Below are 22596 nucleotides of genomic sequence, written 5' to 3'. Positions count from 1 at the left end.
ACAGCGAGGACACCAGGTTCCCTGTTTATTTGGACACTTTTCCCCTTGGACACTTTATTTTCCCTTTTTATTGTTTAATAAAAACCTCTCCGAGGCTTGACGCCACACCCACTGTGTCTGTCGTTGGCTCCTCCCGCCACAATATATATATACAGTAAAAACAGTAATGTTGTGAAATATTTTTACAATTTAAAATGACAGCTTTTATTTTATTTTAGTATATTTTAAAATCTAATTTATTTATGCAAAGGAAAAGCTGTATTTTCAGCATCATTACTCCGGCTCAGTGTCATGATCCTTCAGAAATCATTTTAATATGCTGATTTGCTGGTCAAGAAACTTTTCTCACCAGTGTTGAAGATAATTGTGCTCCTAAATATTTTTGTGGAAACCCATGATACAGTTTCTTCAAAAGAACAGAATTTATTTGAAACAGAACATTATAAACGTCTTTACTGCTCCATTTGATCAATGCACACTTGCTGAATTGAGTATTAATTTTTAACTGACCCTAAACTTTTGAATGGTAGCACATATATAATCACAGACAAACGTAAACCAGAAGATCAAGACATTGATATACACAACAATTGCAGGTCACAACAAAGCAGGTTAAATACAGTTTATCAATGATAGCAGTGAAGTTTTGCCCTTCTTTCCCTTTCTCCCCGGCTCCTCCGTTATGCACCCTACCTCAAGAGACTACCAACAAATAGGCCAGCACATTGTCTTATCTAGATCAAGGAATGACCTGCTTTTGTGCAGCTCTCCTGCGTTTGCAGCTGTTGGTGATGTTTTATGAGTTATGAGATACATTTGTTTGCCCATCTCTTTATAACGCTACTCTCCCTGTCTCTTTCAACCTTCAGACAATTCTTACAGAGAAAAGTACTTTGACATATGGATATGTGGATTTCAAATACTAGTGTTGGAAAACAAAGTGAGGCCACCAGCAATGAAAAACCACAATATCTCAATTGTTTCTCCTAGAATTCAGCAATTCCAGGAGAAAGTCACTGATTTCTCAGGTTTTATCACCTAACTTTTATACCCTGACTTACCTTTATCTTCTTTTATCTCACATGGTTCCTATAAAATTGCTGAAGAGTTCTCAAAAATATTTTGAACTACTCGGGTTTGCCAAGATACCCGCAAACAATAGACAGAGATCTTAATACGAATGCAAACATTTCTAATGTTGACTAAATATTCAGCATGTGTATAAAATTTGTGTCCATTATTGTTTCTTCAAAGTAAATTTTAGAAGAAACATTTGAGTAAAAGTAAATATCTAAGTTTAAAACTCCTTGACGTTTCACTCCAAAAATAAAATAAATAAATGGTGCTAAATAGCACTAAAGGTGGTTCTTTGGCTCGTAGTCATAGGGGAACCCCTTTAAGTGCTATAGCACCTATATCTTTAAAGATGGTGCTATATAGCACCTTAACCACCCCAAAGAACCCCTGAGGAACCATTACAGGTTATTAATAGGTGCTATATAGCCCTTAAATTGGTTCCACTATGATTAAGAGCCAAAGAACCACTTAGCAGTCCTATATAGCACCTCAACTACCACAAAGAACCACTGAAGAACCTTTTTTTGTGTGTGTGTGTTCCTTAAGCAACATCTGAGCTTCATCCTTCCATCATCATGGGATTCTGGTGTCTCCAGCAGCCTTTTTAACTTATTTAACCAGCAAAATTTGGCTACACTGACCAACAAGCAATAGCATTAACCAGTATAAGCCAGCATGAAAATTCCTATACTAATATTTTCAACAGAGTAAGCAAACCTGACAGATTCATTCTGACATTGATGGGTTCAAACAGAGGAGACTCCTAAGGTTGGTGGTGTAGTCTGTGGTCTTCAACATACTTAGAGAGCGTCTATTCTTGGACAAGCACACCAGTCCCACCATCCAGCCTGAGCGAATGGAGACCTATCAATAATTCACCAGCGAGATGAACCTGAGTGCTGGTCTCCTCATCTCCTGTTCGTAACAGCTAATACGGACAGCTGTAAATCTCCTAGCAGGATACAAGCCTGTATGACACGGCGCTGGTGAGCAGTTTAAAGAGAGGCACTATGTTGCAGGGAATTCTCCCCAGAAGTGTACTTAGAGTTGGTACAAAGACAACTATGCCACTGAGGCAAAAGCAAGCTCTTATGCCCTTTTATGTTTTGCTGGGGAAGACAGATAGGAGGCATTATTTAAAGACATCCTGTAGGAGCTTTCCTCTGGAAATCACAAACTGGACAGTGTATCCATGTTGTATGTTGACTCCTCTGGCTGATTTCTGGCCAAAAGTCTATGCCAGAAAGCTCTGTGAATTGGCCTAAATTATAATTTATTTACTGATGAATTGGTTAATGCCCCCCTCTTGGGTCTCTTTTTCATTTTTTTTTTTGTAAGAATGGGACAATACTAAAGGCATAATTCTGAAAATCTTGTAATGCGTGAAGGAATTTGACCTTAATATTTGTTAGTATATTCTTTTTCATTTCAAAACATTTGCTTCTGAAATGGAAGCATGATTGGAATGATAAAATTCTGTTGACTTTGTTGAGACATTTGCAGTCTAAGCGCATCACTTAATAAACTTCAACAAGCTCTTAAACACGCTCTTCAGAATTTCTTCCACTTAACGCTAGGTCAAATAGAACAGTCTTAAACAAGGTGCAAAAAAATATCCTGTTACACAGAATATTTTATTGACCAACTTGCATTCAAAAATGAGGAAATTTAGGAAATTGTAATTATGATTCCATCAATAATCAAATATTTAAAGTAACAAGAATTCCATCCCTGTTTTCCCAAATAAAACAATTAGCCATTTTCTGTTTGATTTGATGATGTAAATTTAAAATATAAATATATGATCTAAATATAGTTTAAATGTAAATTAAAAAATATCCTAAATATAAACCAGAATAATAAAAAGTGTAAACTGTGTCAACAACATAGTAATAATATTTTCTAAAAAAAATGATAGATAAGAATAAAATAAAAGTGGCATTCCTGAATGAATCAATGTTATGACCAAATGAATTCAGTTGAGTGAATGATACACTTGTTGCCACCTACTGTTGTGCCGATGTAATATATATACCTTGAACAAATAAATAAATAAAAATACATAGAAAAATGTTTTAAGTATGCAAAATATATAAAAACATGCTGTTATGAATATGCTCAGAGAATATACAGTGCATATTCTGACAGGTTAAAATCTGACTTGTCTTCTGACTCCTGATCCCATTCCCTCCCTCTCTCACCCTCTGCTTCTTCATCTCTCTTGAGTTTCCTGCAAAGGAGCTTTCATCCTGACAGCGATTTTCAGACAAAGCAACCTAAGTCATTACATTTTCAATTGGCAGCATCATGAGTGACAGTGACCACTGGCGTTCCAAGTTCAGAAGATTTAAACTCTTGCAAACAGGCAGCAGTGTGATGCGCCGACTATCAACGGGAGCGCAGAAGAATCTGCCAACTAGTAACCAACAGTAGAGACTCGCCAACCTGCAGCATTTGAATCGCTAACAGTGTGAATGGAGCTGAAGTGTAAAGGCAAAAGCTGATAAATAATGTTGCATATTTGTTTAAGCTCACAGATATGACCCAGGACAGTGCATTTAAGCGGGTTCCAACTCTCTTGCACTAACTGGCCCTCTCTGACCTACCTGGAGGTTGTGTTCCATCAGTGATGTTTTTTTAAAAAAACATTTACCGAGGACCCAGAGGGAGGGTTATGTAGCGGGGCAAAGCAGCGTCTACAGAAGGACCAGACAGGTTGTTTTATCCTCCAAATGGTGCACTAGGCTTGACCCAAACGTGAAGGGCTGATCTATGTTGAGGGCTAATACCCTAAAGAGGGGTGTGAGAGAGCTCCTGGCGTTATTTATATGGATCATGTGTCCATATCTCAGTAGGCCTTCTGCTGGGAAGCGCGTTTGATAAACTGACGTCCTTGTCAGTTGGATAAATAAACCGGGGGAGGCAGAAATAGGTCATTTCAGATCACGCTCTGTCAAGAGATCTGTTTACAGGAACCACCTTGATGAGCGTACCTCTACTTTCGACTCCTCAACCTCAAGGTTAGTCGGCAATTACTGCCACAAGTAAAAAAAAAAGAGCCTTCCGATGAGTTTTGCTGTTATCACTAGAACAACAGAGCAATCACTTGTTGGTCAAGGGAAAAAGAGAAGAGGGGAAAAATGGGACATGGAAAGGTTGTCTTCTGACACTTTTCCAATAGCCAGGTAATTGTTATTGATTTTTTTTTGTGTATACGAGTCAACGGTTCTTAAGACATAACATTCATTATCGCATCTGACACTTACATAACCGTGTCAAACTTTTACGAATTACAGCATCTATCCTGTCTGACTTACTGGCTTAATGTGGTATAGTTGCATTTATAATGCAGGCCATATCGATTAAATTAACCATAAATCAGAAATACGGAGAAAGACATTGATTTCTGAGATACAATGATATATAAAGGCAAAACTTGGAAGTAAATCCAATGTGCCATGAACTCAACATCTCTAATATGCTCCAAATTTGGGGCGTATTTACAAGAGAAACGGCTGAAATTGGCTCATAGAATTCACCCGTCTTTGCGATGGGCATTATTTGGTTTGTCAGTTAGAGACAGCTCTTGGGTTTAATAATGCGGGTGTCGCTCACTCCGCGGGTGTCCAAAGGTCTTGGCAATTCTGTTATAATGGGAGTGATAAGAAATGATTGACAGAAGTATCTGGATACCTAGCCGAGCTCAAAGAGGAGGCGTTTTAGACAACCAGCTGTGTACAATAGTGTTTTCCTCCTTACGGTATTAAAATAGCAAAGGAACGGCTGAGTTGCTAGCTAAAGCGGCTGTGACATTTCCTGCGAGCGCTCAGCACGTTGACCCCTCGTCTCTGGGGGACCAGCATTAAGTTTCCATGGCAATGTGGAGATTTGTAAAAATGAAAAAGGAAGAGAGGAAGTATTAATCTCTACTTTTGTAAACCCCAAATACACTGGTGCCAAATTTATAATCGAGCCACAGAGCTGAGTGTCAGCGGCGACGTCAAGATCCATTCCCTGTAGAGCATCATTTGCGATGTATGCCGGTACTTTTTTACCCACCTTAAAAGGAGGCTTGCATTGCCTTCCCACTTATCCTGAGGTAATTTTCTTAACACATTCAACGCTGTTCAATTATTCAAGGTGCTGATTTAGTATGGGTACATTCGGCTCTTGCCATTCCACAAGATAATTCTATGTCATTTCTCAATGCAAAATAAATCAACACGGCACCAGCTGGCATAATAATTTAGCTTCAAATCAGTTGTGTGGGAAATGGACTTAAATAATGTGCACGGAAATATGTTAAGCTCTGCTTTAAGCCACTCATATTCTACATATAAAATAAATCGCTGATTTATGGGAAACAAACTAACCTGCCATCAGCTTTGAAAAAATTAACATTTCCACTTTTAAAGTTAAATGAAACATTATTATGTCCTGAAACTTCTCATAGATGTTCATACTTTTTTCAGTACCATTAGACATGTATGTATGTATGTGTGTGTGTGTGTTATACACTGCCAACAGTTTGGTTGAGCAGTTCTATAATATTATTCAGCAAGTACCTAAATTAAATCAACTGTTCTTCCGTCATATAAATACTGTTTTCAACACTGATAATAATAATTAGAAATGTTTCTAAAGGCTGCTGAAAATTCAGCCTTGCCATCACACGAATAAATTACATTTTACAATATATTACAATAGAAAAAAGTATTTTCAATTGTAGTAATATTTCACAATATTACAATTTTCCCTGTATATTTGATCAAATAAATGCAGCCTTGGTGAGCATTAGATACTTTTTTCAAAAACATTTAAAAACATTACTGACAACCTCTAAACAGTAATGTATATGTTAAATCCATTAAACAAATTGTAAAGAAATTGTTTGGTATTTTAAGATAATTCCCTTCATCTTAAGGTTCTATAAGTATCAAGAAAAAGAACAAAATGTGATGTAAAAACATAGTTTTCAATCTGACTTTGGTGACAGTTTGAATCTATCCTTTAGACTATACTGATTCATTCATCAAATTGAATGCTAAATTTGTCAATACATACTAAATGCTAAATATTTGTCACATTATTTTTTATATGGTATTAAGCTATTCTGAGCATCAGACAAGAAAAACACATTTTGTGAGAAAATGAAAGCAGAAGGACATGTTTAGCAAATTATTCCAAAACAATTCCATAGCATGAACGTACACTTTTCAATTCAGTAGCTTGTTTTGTCCCAGTACTCAAGAATAGATTAAATATAATAATAACAGACACAGAGGAACACAAAAAGCTCCAAACAGAAACAAAAATGAAAATATATGAACATTGTATCATTTCATGTTTGCAGTGCAAGGAATATTTCCAGTAGTAAGCGAGGCTTTTAATTTCAGCCATATCTATCCCCAGGGTCAGCGGCTGCGGAGAAACAGTGTTTATCAGGGCCAAACACTGTGGGCTTGTGGGTGTACTCAAACCGGGCTCCTTTAATCACAAATGGCTCTTCGGCTTCATTCTTTCAGACTGATATTCATCTCTTTTTTTCTCACACTCATATGCACACAATTCCTTCTAGGAATAAAAAGCAACACACATGTGCAGGCTGAAATGTGCAAAGGGACCAAAATGGATTACTGGTGCTGCACTGGCACATTCGTTCTTTGAAAAATGATATTAGCCTCCAGTCCCCCAAGATAAAACTAATCCCGCCGAGTCTAAAATGGCACTTAGACTAGTAAAGAGCGCGCCAAACTAATCACGGCCAAATCTCTGCATCCATTTGCATTCTGGTTGAGTTTTAATTCACCAAATTAAACTAAATTCTCCTGAAGAGAGTTATTACTGCGGTGAAAAGGAAGGGGATTCATATACATTATGGTCCAAAATTATGAAACCGCAAGTGAAAACGCTTATATTTTGCATTTTCCGATCAAAGTGATAAGTGACGAAATCTTAAATATTTACTTGTTTAAGTCCATTTAAAATGTCCTTTAAGGTTTAAATGTAAAGAAATAAATCCAGATTTTCAAATATGGTTTTAGACATTTGCAACCCAATGTATATTCAAGAAAAAAGTCAAAAAATACCTTTTTCATACTAATTGTCCCATTGAGAATTTAATTACAGCTGCATATCAATTGTGTGAGACTGCAAACATAACATTAGTGACAATCGATGTGCTGTCCACCATCTTGATTGACCAATTGTCTGCCGTGCAAATCTATACCTATAGATTGTCTGTGGCACGGCTGCGCCACACGGCATATCAAATTATGCTCTGCTAGTTAGAGTCTTTTAGCCAACATTAGCAAAACACAGCCATAGGAGCTTAAGTAAATGACATTCTATTTAAAGGGGCAGGTAATATGTTGATAGAGACCCTCTATGGTTGGGTTTTAACCAAGAATTTTAAGCTTTGGGGCATGTTCCAGATCTCCGCTGGTGGGCCCTTTCCCCTTCAAATGACATTCCGCTGACTGACACCGCCTAATTTCCCCTGGTGAGAGAGGAATATGAAATTAAAATGAACCATATGAGCTGGCAACACAATAGTTTTAGGCGGATGAGCCTTAAGGTGAGCTAATTTTTTGGCTGTGAGAAATGCTCTGTTTTACGGCGGCATCATGTTCAATCTTTGTGTCCATGAGAAGGCAAGTTCCAAACAGGTGTTCAATTAGATTAAAAAGAGAAAAAAACTGAACAATGGGCTTCGGCGAAAAAAAGAAAAACCTGAATGCGACATCGAAGAATAATAAACAAGTTTCTTTTTTAATAAATGCAACAGCATGTTGCCTAAATTGTGTATTTTTTTTACCATGGTTATTATCTTAAAACACCTGGATGGTTAAGGCGACACGTCAAAGACCTTCAGATGCTTTTAAGCATTAGATTGAAAATTAAGTTAAAGCTTAATTCTACGATAACAAGATAAGGGAAAGTGCACTTAATTAAATAAGTAAACGAATCCCGGCCCTCAAACGTGTTCTATATCAGCAATGACAGCAGCTGTGCTTGTCTCCACAACCTCTCCTATATGGAGCTTTCTGAAATGATATCGCGCCGCCCTTCATTCACCTGCACCGCAGCCTTCAGTGGCAGACGCGCTTTTAAATGGAAATCATCCTGACAAGCAATCACTTCATAGAGTGTACTCATCCCACTCCTCCTCGCTTTTCTGCTTCATCTTTTGCTCTCGCTCTGTAAAGACACCGACCGCATCTACAAGTGGGAAGTTAACTCAACATTAGTGTGTTACCACAAGACGGTCGGCATACGGTTTTATATATTTGTATAATTATGTTATATGTTATGTTATAATTATGTAAAACAGGCCAAAATCAAACAAACAAAATAATTATACTAGAAAAAAAGATTATATAAAAAACAAAGCCTATTTTAGAACCACTGTGACATGTTTTTATGACAATTAAGCACATGTATATCTACGATAGTTTGTGTGTGATACAGTTTTACCTATAATAACTTTTTTTAACTTAAAAAAAAACTCTCTTTTGTATGGTATTTATTCTTCTCTTTTTATTGTGTTGCTGTGCCAAGTGAAACTTTTTCCTTTGGGTGTTTATTTAAGGAACAATCCAATCAAAGTCCATTTTTTTTGTCAGAAATAATTACTGACATTTTATGGTTGATTATGTTGATTCTTATTATCTCTTATTTTTATATAAACTAATCATTTAAACCAGTACAACAGTATTAAAGGCAGTAAAAAATACTACTTTAATGTATAAATAACTTTGATATATACATTTGTTTGCATGGGAAATGGTTGAATTATGTTTCCTGCCATCAAAATAATGTCACAATACATATATTATAAAACAAGCTTCATTTTCTTTAAGCAAAAATAATTTCTTATTTATTTCTTCTGATTTTGGGGTGCAATTACTTTTGTGAGATTCACACATGTGTACATGTGGCCCTGGTTTTCCTGTCTACTTCCTCCGCAATAGTCCACAACCAGAAATTTCATGAAGATCAAAAGAAGACAGTCCAAATTTCCTCCAAAACCCATTCCATCATATATACCAGGCAACCTTTCATCTTCTTCAAAAGGCTATTCTTTGAGAGAGGGCGATTTCAGACACACAGCTTTGTGAAAAAAGAGAGTCAACTCTCCATTAGTTTGTCTTTTACAAATTATGCCTCCACAGAAAACCTTTGATCCTTTGTGTTAACTTAAATTTGTACATCTAATATTGTCACCGTACTGAACGTGTACAGATTTCAGATTATGAATCGGTTAATTAATCACCTTTCCTTTCTGAACCCACAGGCAACCCTTTGTTCTAATGCATGTGTCTAATATTATGTTCAATGCAATTAAATAATTTGCTATTAGTAAAAAAAACCTGCACAACCAGCAGACTACACAGACACATAGTGCATGGCTGCAATCGTATCTAACAACTAGCCACTGTTAATAACCCCCCTTGGGCTGCACCGAGCCGCACACAAACCTATTATATCCTACTGTTTGTTAAACAAGTGCACATCAACACAGCACAGGCAAAAATTAGCTGTCAACTCAACCGCCGCGACAGTACACTATTGCACAGCAGTCATGTACAATCAACTCAAAATCAGCCTTGGAAACATGAACTCGGGTGCAGCAAAGACAGCTCGAAAACATCAGCCCATCCGCTGACCTGTCCTACCTAAAACAGCTGATTGTATATCTAGAACAAATCCCCTGCCCTATCTCCTTTATTTATGTGTATCTCCTATGGGTATTATTTATTTTACTGCAGTGTACGACTTTCAAAATGTGTGCTTTTCAGAAGCTGCAACTATCTTCTTATGCAAAAAATAGAAAAACTAAATTCATCCTGCCATTTCAGCGGCATTCTTGCCACCGATGTCATTTAAGTAGACATAAAGGGTTGAACCAGCACAGTACCAACATTGTTTATTCTACAAAAAAAAACTAAACATAAAAATGTTTAGTAATATGAAAATAAACAGCATAGGCCCAATAAGGCCTACTTTGCAAGAGCCTGTAAAGTTCGGACCTCTGACTGAACAGATAACAACGATTTATTAGTGGGGTGGAGAAACAAAGCAATACCCCAAGCAAGGACAGTATCTAATTGGTCAAGACGTCCAGATGGGACGGTCTGAAAGCCGAGTTAAAAAACTCAGGACACCATCAAACTTCCTCTTAGTCCCTCTTACTCTTACTCTCTTACGGCCTCTTCTTCTCTTTTGCCACCGCGTGCTGTTCTTTGAGCGTGCTCTGGCCCACGTGCCAGCTGCTACCGCGATGGAAAGAAAACCAACCTAGTCTTGTTACATCATTTTATTTTTATTCTTTTACTTTAGTTTCTTTTCTTTCCGTGGAGTTTCGTGTTCTAATGTAAGTTTGCTACAAAGTCCAGCTCCGACTGCACTCGCTTCAAACTTCGACCAGACCAACTCCGCATCCTCAGCCAACGCCCAAGACACGCCTCTCAACCAATCAGACACTTCGGGGAACCCCCTGTCTGCAACGACGACACAAAGGAAACCTCTTAACACAGGCAAAGCAAGTACACCTCCAGATTCTAACTGAATCAGGTGCATTTGATATAAATTTTAGCCTCATTGAGAAACTCAAAGCGAGGGTTAAATAAGTGATTGATGGTTGTTCAGGTGTATGCAATTGAACATATTGCTGTAAACTTGGGATTTCACATTTCCATTCTCTTAAACTCATCCTTTCCTCACTTTCTCTCTTTCTGCAACGTGTGAATGTGTGAATGCTTGTGTTCATGTGTTAGATTAGTTTATGCCTTAGGTTTATATAAATAAAATCTGATTTATATTGAAAAGAGAAGCATCTTGTGTTTTCTGCTCACAAGTTAATGTCTTAATCTGCCGATCTTGTTACTGTGCTGTTAAACAGTGTTTTCACTATATTTTGGATTTTAATATCCAGTGCAGAGTTTGTTATACGGCTCGTTCAGTGAATCGCCGTGACAGTGATTCTGTTCAAATCCCTATAAAATCATAAATGATTCCCTTTGAGCTAAATTAAATTATTTCTTTAAATTACATATTAATATTACTTGTATTACGTTACACGTATATATATAGATATCAAATATGGTAAACCCGGTGTGTATATGGTGTGTATATACACACACACACACACACACACACACACACACACACACACACACACACACACACACACATATATATATATATATATATATATATATATATATATATGTGTGTGCGTGCGTGCATGCGTGCGTGCGTGTGTGTGTGTGTGTGTATATATAGACACACACACACACACACATATATGCATGCATATATTTCAATTTTGAAAAGCAAACAAACAAAACAAAAAAACTTGCTGTAAAAGCGATTTGGCACGAAAGAATGACTAGTTTGTGACAGCGAAGGTAGATTTTCCTATCAGAACAGTCCTACGACCCATTTAAGGGTCACAACCTGCTAGTTTAGATGCACTGATCTATAGAGTGTCCAGGTAGACGCATCAGTTTCAAATAAGACAGAAACAGCATCAATCCCTCCCTCCCTTTCGATCTCTCTCCTCTCCTCTCTGGCAGAAAAAAGGGCTGCTGCTATGAAGATGGATTATCCTGCTGGTGACACCGTCTCCTCTCCTTCTCCGCCATCAAGGAGAGCTTGCACAATTATGCCAATTAATCTTACACAAAAGGAGTTCAAATGCACCCTGCTTTGATTAGGTCTGGCTCCCAGACAGGTGCTTGCACTCAGCATGCATCCACATACACGTACGCACACGCTAACACCAATTTGCATAAAACAATACATCTGATTTTGAATTAGTCTCTAATGGCATTTCCACTTAATGAGAGTGGTGTCTTTATACCTGCTGCTGTTTACAAGGTTAGCGAGAGCTGACAGGGACGCAATATAAATAAGTGGAATAAAACACATCCTAAATCCGACATGAAACCGCATTTGCAATCCTTTTTATTTCACATATGTATCACACAGAAAAAGAAAACAAGATGGGATTCAAATTTACTAGACTTGTCAATGGATTAAAAGAAAGTTCAATTACATATAGTATATATAATTGTGACATGAATTTATTGTATGAGTTTATCACCCCTAATATGTATCTATTCAATACTCATCAATTCTCACATACATTTGTGTTCATTTACTTCCGGGTTTACCATATTTGATGCACTCTTTGATTATTATTTATATGTGAATAAAATTAAATCTGTATAAACATTTATTTTTTGTGAACTTTACACAGTACATATTGTTGCTATCCACAATACACACTGTTGCATTTTTCTATTGACACAATATATTGTTACATCATTAATACGTATATAATTTTATGTAAACTAATTTATTCAAGCTCCTGTCTTCTATTGGTGGTTTAACATGTAGTTCCGCCCCAAACTCACACTATTGGCTAATCTAGCTATAAATGTTATATGTATAGCTGCTATTAGAGAAAGTACTTTACTTTCATTTGAAAAACTAACTTCACACAGGAAGTGAAATATTTTGTTGTACATAATGAAGCTTATGCAGTTTTTATAACAAGTAACTGCAATGAATATCAGTTTAAAAGCATGCGTGCGTACATAAGTGTGCATAGGTGTGCAAGACATCGCCAAAGGATCTTGAAAGAAAGTCAGCATTTTCCAGAAATACATTCAATTCTGCAGAAAGTTCCCTGGCTGGCTTCCATCTATTGACAATGCAATCAAACATTCTGACCAGACCTCGCTGGCCACAATACAACCTGGGACATGTGCGCGCAAACTTGTGATTTATCCATTTTTCATTTTAATTACCTGTGTGTCAAAGATGGGTGAGGAGATGTGGAATTTATTATGTCCACATATATGTCTATGTGGAAATCCATTCCCTATCAAAAACGAAAAAGAGTATTATTTTGTTCTAAACCACAGTGAGGGCCCAAACGGCATTAAAAAATAATGTTCTGGTTTTCCATTAATGAATACTTAGTCATTGTCTTATTTTTTTTTCCCTAACTACACAGGCAGAGTGGCAAGATTTATTATTTAAATATCTTGTAAGATATGTATGATGTCTTTATTTATTTATTTATTTAAACAAGACAATTCTTTGGAGTCAAAATGCACACTTAAACACAAAAACACCCATTTGGCACCTAAATGGCTCCTTAAAATTCAAATAAGGCTCTTAGCAAACTTTGTAAGCACAGAACACTTGGTTCCCCAAAAGAAAACAAGCACTGCCTAACACGATATTTATAGGAAATAACGCACAGCAAATACTATTATCTAAAGTGGTAGGTTTAAGGACATTTGTGTGCCAGGTAGGACGATAAAAAATGTCTTCTATAATAAGGTCAAAAAGTATTTAGACTCTTAGGCCACACTTAATATGTCTGAATTTCATTGCATTAGACAACAAAATATCAAACTAGCTTTTCTGAACAATTCTTTCTGATAACTTTTAGTGTATTTATGAAGCCAGTGATCAGCAAGTGTGACAGCCATTAAGTATCCAAATGCTTTTGTTTTATCATTTAAAATCTTACAAATTTCTTTCTTTCTTTCTTTTTTTTTTTTTTTTAATGTTTTGCTTGAAATGAATGCATGTTCTATCCTTCTTGAAAATAAACGCCACTTGATATTTTGTCATTGAATGCAATCACATTCAGGCATTTTTAAGTGTCACTTACTTTAAGTGCCAAACACTTTTTGAGGCCACTTTATCTTCTCTATAACCCTAAGCAGTGCGCAAGATTTCCTAAAATTAAACCATAACAAAGTAGACAACACATATTCTCTATATTCAAATCTGAACGCCTGATTTAAAAGAATAAGGATGAGATGCAAAACAAAGTGAAAAGAAGAAAGGCGTCACATGGCAAATCAATTTCCTGCCTTGACTCTTCAAGATGCAGACATCAAGAAATCGTCAGCTTTGCTTTCCTCTCACACAGGACAGCTCAAGGACATTGGCAGCGTAACCCTTATGCAAACGGCCCGCCACTCTGTTTGATGAGCACCAACACCAACTTTGTATATGTAAACGATGGGCAACCGTGGTGTGCACACACTGACAGATGCATACACAAACACACACAGACGCGCTGAACTTTGCCTATCCCAGTGTGGTCAGACGCAAACGCTCCAGGGTCGGTGACATACTGCACTTGTATCAAGCTGCGTCTGGCTGCCACTCTATAGCTGAGACAGGGACATATGTTTGTTGATAAAGGTTGGTCTGGCAGGGACGCTGACCTCCTACTACGAGTGCAGAGAAGTTGATTAACACCCTGCCTTTGCTCGGGAGGGGACACCACTGGTCACCTGATAAACCTGCAGAGTCCGGTTATGAGCAACTGTGTGATGCATACTGGAGCTGTTAATAAGAACATCAGGCTTCATTTGAATAATTGAGTGTGCTCACTGATTTCTGCATGACATACACTGCATGCAAATATGCCAATGTAGTCAGTTTATAATAAGAAAATGTTTTTAAAGTATTTTAGGACATTATAGCCCTGCTGAAAAAAAAGTATAAACCAGTTTGAGATGGTTAGACTGGTCTGGTTGCTAGATTTAGGTTTTGGCCACTTGGCAGCTGGTCAAGCTGGGAATCCAACTGGTTAACGTGTCAAAACAACTAAACATGAACTGATCCAGGAGACCAGATGAACCACTATAAACCACTTTAGGCTGGTTTTAGACTGGTTTAATATGCATGAAATGCTGTCTGGGTATGAAGTGCATTACCATTCAAAATGTGGGCTGGTAAGATGTTTTAATGTTTCTGAAAGAAGTTTCATATGCTCACTAAGGCTGCATTTATTTGATCAAAAATACAGTAAAAACAATAATATTGTGAAATATTACTACAAATGTTATTATTTTCTATTACTTTTTTTTTAAATGTCATTTATTTCTGTGATGTGTCTTTCGTCTGGGACAGCCCAAAATGTGTTGTCTCTGGCTTAATATGCTGACTTGGTGCTGTCTTATTATTATAAATGTTACATTTTAGATGTGCTTGTTAATATTTTTTTGGAAACAGTGACTTCAATAAACAGAAAGTTCAAAAGATCAACATTTATTAGAAACAAACATATTTTGTAACATTTGATATGTCTTTACTGTGACTTTTGACCAACTTAATGCATTCTTTACTCTTAAAACTAAAGGTGCTTTAAAGGTTCTTCACAGTGATGCCATAGAAGAACCATTTTTTTGTTCCACAAAGAAGCATTCAGTCAAAGGTTCTTTAAAGAACCATCTCTTTCTTACCTTTTTATAATCTGAAGAACCTCATTTAGCCACAAAGAACCTTTTGTGAAACCGAAACGTTCTTCAGATGTTAAAGGTTCTTTATGGAACCATTTAGACAAAAAAAGGTTCTTCAATGGCATTGTGAAGCACCTTTATTTTTAAGAGTGTTGCTGAATAAAAAAAAAAAAAAAAACATCTTGCTGACTCCCGATTTTTTTAAATGTTAGTGTAAGTAATAAAATATATGAGATAATTTGCATTATATGCATATACAAACAATATCTGTATATGCATATAATATTTCAGAGTTTACTAAGAATATTTTGAGGAAGTATCTTTTTTGATAACATGGCACACGTTAGAGATCCGCCATACACATGAGAATAGTCCACTATGAGGCTCTTGTGTTTAGGGGAGTGTGCAAATAACAGAAGGAGATAGTAAAATAGAATGAAAGAAAGAGAAAAGAGCAGTTGAAACTGAAACACAAAGCCCACTAGAGACATATTGTTGCGACCCTTAGCAGAGACATGCTGAGACATGCTTTTTCTCTGGATGCTGTAGTGGGATTCCACAGGCAGAGATGAATGGCCAAAGTCAGTGGCAGTGCTTTGTTGCTGTGAATAACAGAAATGATTTGACAAAGACATTATATCAAAAACCAGATCTGGAGCACAAGCGCAGTATTGTGGGCTCATCATCCCACAGTCCTGTTGATGTTCCTGCATCAGACTGGAAAAGCTCTGATTTTGTTGCATTATGTCAAAAGCCTGAAATAGAGGAAAGGATCCGCAGATATGACTAATGGCATCTGAGTGGGATAAGGGAGTTACCTGCTGTTTTCTCGGAGGGCATCGTTGCCTTTGCGCCAGAAGATCGTGCCTCGAGGAGACATCTTAGGTTTGCATTCAATGAGAACATCGCCGCCTTCTTTGACTAAAGTGTGGCTCTTCAGCTGGTTTTGGGAGAAATCAGGAGCGACAGCTGAAACAAAAGACAAGTTTTAAATTTTAAGAGTATACATCAACAGAAAGCACAGAAAAAATTAACAGCTGAAATTATGTATCATGCAACTATTTTTAAATACATACAAATAAAGGAATGCTTTGGGATTTAAAAAAATAAAATTAAAATCCAACCATAAATTTCTTTCAAAAGGAAACCCTTGGAAGGTTATTTCTGCTATGGAATAGAAAAATAGTAATTATGACTTTATCTCATAATTCTGACCTTTTTTCAGAGATACAAACTCACAATTGTGACTTTTTTTTCTTGCAAGTCTGAGTTTACATCTCATAATTATGAACTTTTTTTTTAGAGATATAACTTCACAATTCTGCCTTTTTTTCCTCATAATTATGATTTTATATCTCATAATTCTGACCTTTTTAAGAGATATAAACTCACAATTGTGACTTTTTTTCTCGCAATTCTGAGTTTACATCTCATCACACTTTCAGAAATAAAGGTACAAAAGCTGTCACTGGGACGGTACCTTTTCAAAAGGTACATGTTTACCAAAAGGGTCCATTTTGGTACCTTAAAGGTACATATTAGTCCTTAAAGTGTACATAATTGAACCTAATAGGTACAAAAGTGTACCACCCCAGTGACAGCTTTTGTACCTTTATTTCTGAGAGTGTATAAACTCACAATTCTGACTTGTTTATATCTTAGAAAAAAACCTTTAACTTAAATTTTGAGACGTTAACTCAATCCTGTTAACAAAATCTCAATAGAGCGATATAAACTCACAACTGTGAGAAAAAAGTCAGAATTGTGATGTGAAAATTGCCAAATAACAATTTCATTTTTTAATCCATCGCATAAATCAGCTTCCGTAGTAATTAGCACTGACTGAGTGTCATGAATCAGTGTCACAGGAAAATGTAAATGGCACGTCTAATTATGTCAATCTCAGTTTAAAAAATTTGATAACTATCGATGTTGCTGTGCAAACAGTATAGGTTGAAAACATCAGAGTTGTGGCATAGCGGTTTGCTTTGTGGTGCTCATCCAGCTTGAATCCGGTTTGTGGCTTTTCCATTTCCCTCTCGTATGCCCATTATTTTCTGTCCTATATCTTATTGTGCCAATAAATAAAGGGCACACAAAGAACGTTTGAAATATTTAACAACCAAAGACCATCGTGCATCGGGCCAATTTTTCCCTTCATATTTGACCGATATTTACAGGTACGCGGACACGAGGATTAAGGACTATTTAGAGCACATCCTTTCTAATCACTGTACTTCAAAGGAAGACATGTGTACACGAGTATGTATGATGTAGAAACAGAGATGGCAGAGCAGAGGCTCGGCACACTTTAATTATCACACGCTCTTTTTCTCTGCTTAGAAAAACAAAGGGAAAATGTCATGTCCTTTCCTCTTCTTTTCCACGTTCCCCACTCAAATGAGTTTTTATTATGATAATTTCTCCGGCTTTACAATCTTCACACTCTGTCTTTTAAAAGGCACTTCAATTATTATATCTGTGTGAGGGACTGACAATTATTCTCCTGTGAGTTCAGTTTCTTGGCCACTTTGGCGGCTGAATTTTAATGGCAAAACAATAAACAAACAAAGTTGTGGGTGAATAGAATGTGGATGTAGACGGCAAGTAAACAGCTCTGCGGGGTAATGCATGTTACTGAACATGACAATCGCAATCCCAATTTAATGTGCAGAAACCTTTTGCAGTAAGTCATTTGTAGGTTGACTTCCTGAATAAACGCAAACACTGCAGAGCTTCCAAAACATTTCTGTGTGTTTGAGAAGCCCAACATGTCAGCTTTTGGCTCAAACAATAGCATGAGCTGGTGCAGGTTCAACGATTCTTTTTTAGTACTTTAAAGGAATATATATTTGGAAACAGAAAATGTAATTACACAGCCTATTGATATTTCAATAATGAATACATTAAAATAAACCATTGAAAATGTGTGTTTACACAGACCTTCGACGTTGCAGCATAAATGCAATCCAATAACTGGCCTAGACAACAATACTAAAATAACAAAAACATGTAATAACATCCATTTATTTATGTTTATAAATTACCACTCATACAATGTATAATGGGTATCTTTACCTACACTTTGTCATATTAACAACCATTCAGCAACTGTTGGTAAGCTGATTGATTCACTAATTTGAGTCATTTGTTCAGTACCTAAACTACACTGTTTGCACTATATATGATTTTGATTCAAAATAAGAACAAAATGCATGTGTACACATCATGAACAACATTACACATCTAATTACATTATATGACTCATAAGTGGCCATTATCAGGAGCATGTAGTTGAGATGAAGAGTGTAAGCTATATTAATGTGCTCGTTATTTTGTGCTTTGCAAATTTACAAACCACACTAATATTTCAATCAAACGCAATTAACCAGGTTTCACTTACCGATAACTCTGAGTTCAGCATTGGAGTACACTTCTCCATACTTGTTTCCAGCCACGCACTGGTACATTCCAATATCGGAGAGCGCCATGCGAGTGATGGACAGGGCGCCATTAATGACCTGTACCCTCTCCTGTGGAAAACAGGATATCACCGTTAAGAGTCTTTTACTGAGATTGCTAATCTGCATAAAAGCACAACGTGTCTGGGAAGGTAAATTATGTCTGGAGGTTGATGGAAACGATCATAAATCTGAGTGTTCATTACTAATGGGAGACACTGCGTAGGGAGGCTGCTCAAAAACGACGGCAATAAATCTGTATGTTTATGAGATGGAAATAAAGCCTTGGCTTGTTTACTTCTTAGCCAGAGTTGAAGCCTCTGTATTCCGCGGACAAGCAATTGGGAGGCTGGATGATGTTTGCCATTATAACAAAAGCTGGGCTAATATTTTAAAGCTGACAGCTTTATACTATTTCTAATATGTGATGCAATGTAGTTTGCATGTCTTCTGATGTTAACCAAACTTATTTGATGAATATAATGTATAAAACAACATAAAATAAGGAAGCTTAAAATGCCAAAGACATCTTAAAACACCAGTACACTGCAATCAAAGGTGTATATATATACTGTATTTATAAATAAATATATAAACCTTCAGCCTCTGTCACCTTGGGAGCATTTAGTTTCCACCTCATGTTTCCTTCCAACAGGCATAAACTAAATTTTAAAGGCTCATAAAAAGACAGGTACATATTAAAAATTGGCAGGAAAAGTGTCAGAACACTCTCTTCTGTGGTTTAGAGTGTATTCTGTCCTTTCATATCTCACATTTTGCCCTTTAACTTTATTCTTTGTATGCAAGGAATAGTTCACACAAAAACGAAAAAACAAAAAGCCTGTCATCACAGCCGTGTTGGCATTCAGACCAACAGCACAATTATGAATGTGGTATTTCTTTGATATAATAGCTCAATAAACAAGTTAATACTGAGTAACTTGTTGTCTGTTTTTGCTCTGCCAATGAAAATAGCTTTTAATTTCCGAATCCACTTTTGCTAGTATAACGACGGGAAAAACGGTCGGCGCTCCCGGCGAGTGGTCTAAAAGGGTTGTCCCTATTCTCTTAATGAGTAATGGGTGTGTTTTTGGGCATAACGTGCAATAAACCAATCAGAGTCTCATCTCACATTCCCTTTAGGAGCGAGTTGCGCTCGCGCCATGGCGGATTCGCTATTTAAATGGCGGAATTTTAAGGCGCACAGACTGAACGTGTCTCCAGAGAGCAAACTCATGGGCGAGCAAATAGGTAGGCTAATTCTGATACACGCAATGACTATCCATTATGACATGTATGACATTTTTATATTTATGTAGCCTACACAATAATATTCTTTTACACTATAATCCTTAAATTTTTTATATTTGGCATGTTTGTGTGCTGCTACGCGTCCCTGAGTGTAATAAGCAAAGTGAACGTGCGTTATGGGCACATTTTTTACTAACAAGCTCTTTAAATAACAAAAAAATATTGCGCCATTGACTTTAGACTAGGTTTGAGTTGATCTATGGCACAGTCTATTTTCAGCTCCTCAAAATATCAACGCGCCAACAATGCGCCTGAACAAACGTTTTTTTAGACCAGCATGCCCATGGGCGCACAAATGGGCGCAAATGCATCTGCTATTTAAACAACGCAATGCAGGATGGGAAAATGCGAACTGTGTAGGGCTGAAACTAGCAAAAACACTTTCACAGCACCTTACGCCAGGTGTATGATAGGGCCCATAAAGTCAGTCATGCTTTTAGAATCTGGTTTTCGAATGAACCCGTTGAACAAATGATTTAATGTCTAGTAAATATTTATTATGGCGGAAATTAAATTTGAAGTCAGAAGAGTTCAACAATACCTAAAACCAATATTTGTAAAATGCGTTCATATGTGTAAATGTTTTGCTTAATTTTTGTTTAATTTTTTCTTTTTCCTGTTTATCCTAATGTACCTCCTTGTACACAACTTGACACAACTTTCATTTTTGAGGGAGCTCGTATTTTTAAGTAATAACATGTTAATATCCTTTAACGTCAATAAAGTGTTTACTGTAGTCACAGCATATAAAACAGCAGTCGGCCTTCAGGATAATCTGCGCTTGAATGAGATTTGTATCAGTGTACTTTGAAATGAAAAGGAGAAGGAATGGATGAATGCACAATATGGGACAAATAAGCCTGCATAGAAAATCACATGGTGGCATATAGCAGTTCGGAGTGAGGCGATGCTTCACTTTACCACTGTACTAATTAACCGTGACATTCCTCTTAAATCAGCAGTTTTGCACGTGGCGGGACCTGAGGGAAGTGACCATCTGCACGTCTGCGCTGAAATGCCATGATTGGCAATGTCACTGCTCGAAATCCGTCGGGTCAGGACATAAACCGCAATGCATGACTACAGTCGCGGCAAATCTCATCCTGATATGAAGTGCGTGTACGCAGCTGCATGGACGTTTTCATTTCCTAAGTCTTGATTTAAATCTGCGCCTTTGAAAAGACGATAATGTCTCCTTTCGTTCGAAACACCGTACATGTTAGGCCTCATTAACAGTTCGTAGCAGTTGTAAACACTTCGTTTCATATTACGTGGTACATTTTAAATCAAACTACTACAAACATAAGCTATGTATCTGCATAAGCAGTGTGAGCTGGTATCAAAAAAGCACAACGATACGGGTGAACAAGATCATTGACACGTTTATTACTAGATTAGCCAAGACACGGTGTGTGCCTTATATCATATCCCTTTTTCTCAGCGACTGGAGCGTCACAGTGATTTACAAAGAAGAGGTTTTTAGCTGGTCACCTTAGCAATGCTGTGTTCCAATAAGGCAGAAAGAACATGAAAGGTCCCCATTGATTAAGCACAGTGAAAAGAAAAAATGGTATAAGTCAACAAACCATGCTTTTGCTACATCAATGACCTTTAGTTATACAATTGATTAAAGCTCTGATGTTGGCGGTGACATTTGGAGATTGTAATAATTCTGCACTGATTAATTCATTTAACCGGGATACATTGAAAATCTAAATCTGAATCAAATATGTAAGCTAGGGCTATGATTCAATCAAGAGATTGTTGTGCCCTTGAGACATTAGTCTGTCATAGTACAAACCAAGTGGTATTTGTGCAATGCTCAAAGAGACGTGCTTCCAGAAAGGCGCAAGGTCTTTCAAATCATTTTTACAACCATAAATGCAAAATAAAGAGATTTTTATTGCATTTAAAATTCAAGTGTACCTTTCGGCAATTACCTTGGCACACAAACATACCTGTAAAACATTGATCATTATGCAAATTTGGTATTTCAAGTACAAATTCACTCAACGAACGTGGAGCCAGCAGAATCTGCATTAGAAATTATTTCCTGAGGTCCAATGCATATAAATGAACTTTTTTTTTGATTGCGGCGTATTCTGTTGGAACCGTTCTTTAATAAAGTGCAAAACAATAAATTGGACAGACTGATAATTATGCAGCGCTAATAGATATTCTAATCCGGTGGTGTGAAAGATGAAGAAGAATGAGTGACAGATGAAGAAAGACAAGTGGCCATGTCTCTGAACACATAAACAGTCTCTAAATGGATCAATATCTTTTGTTTGTTTGCACCCACATCGCATAACAAGGCTAATTTACATGAAGTTTACTGCTTTGTTTATTCACCACACCATAGTCTCTAAAAATAACTTCATGCGCTTAAGAGTTTGGAATTCTGGGTGAAATGCTCTCAGTGGAGACAGGTTGTATATTACATAGAGTGTCGAGACATATAAATG

The 22596-nt window shown here is 36.8% G+C and overlaps 1 protein-coding gene across 1 annotated transcript in view; it reads right to left on the bottom strand.

The window, feature by feature from the left end:
- Positions 1-22596, bottom strand: part of LOC306879420 (contactin-4-like) — a 128857-nt gene that overhangs the window by 31380 nt on the left and 74881 nt on the right. The window contains exons 9-10 of the mRNA XM_079432355.1: positions 18763-18892; positions 16178-16328 (exon numbers count right to left, since the gene is read on the bottom strand). Coding sequence (XP_079288481.1) covers positions 16178-16328; positions 18763-18892 — 281 coding nt within the window. The remainder of the gene's footprint in view (positions 1-16177; positions 16329-18762; positions 18893-22596) is intronic.

Source organism: Barbus barbus (assembly GCF_936440315.1).
Source record: "Barbus barbus genome assembly, chromosome: 13".
In the NCBI taxonomy this organism is placed as follows: domain Eukaryota; kingdom Metazoa; phylum Chordata; class Actinopteri; order Cypriniformes; family Cyprinidae; genus Barbus; species Barbus barbus.
This window is presented reverse-complemented; position numbering and strand designations above follow the sequence as displayed.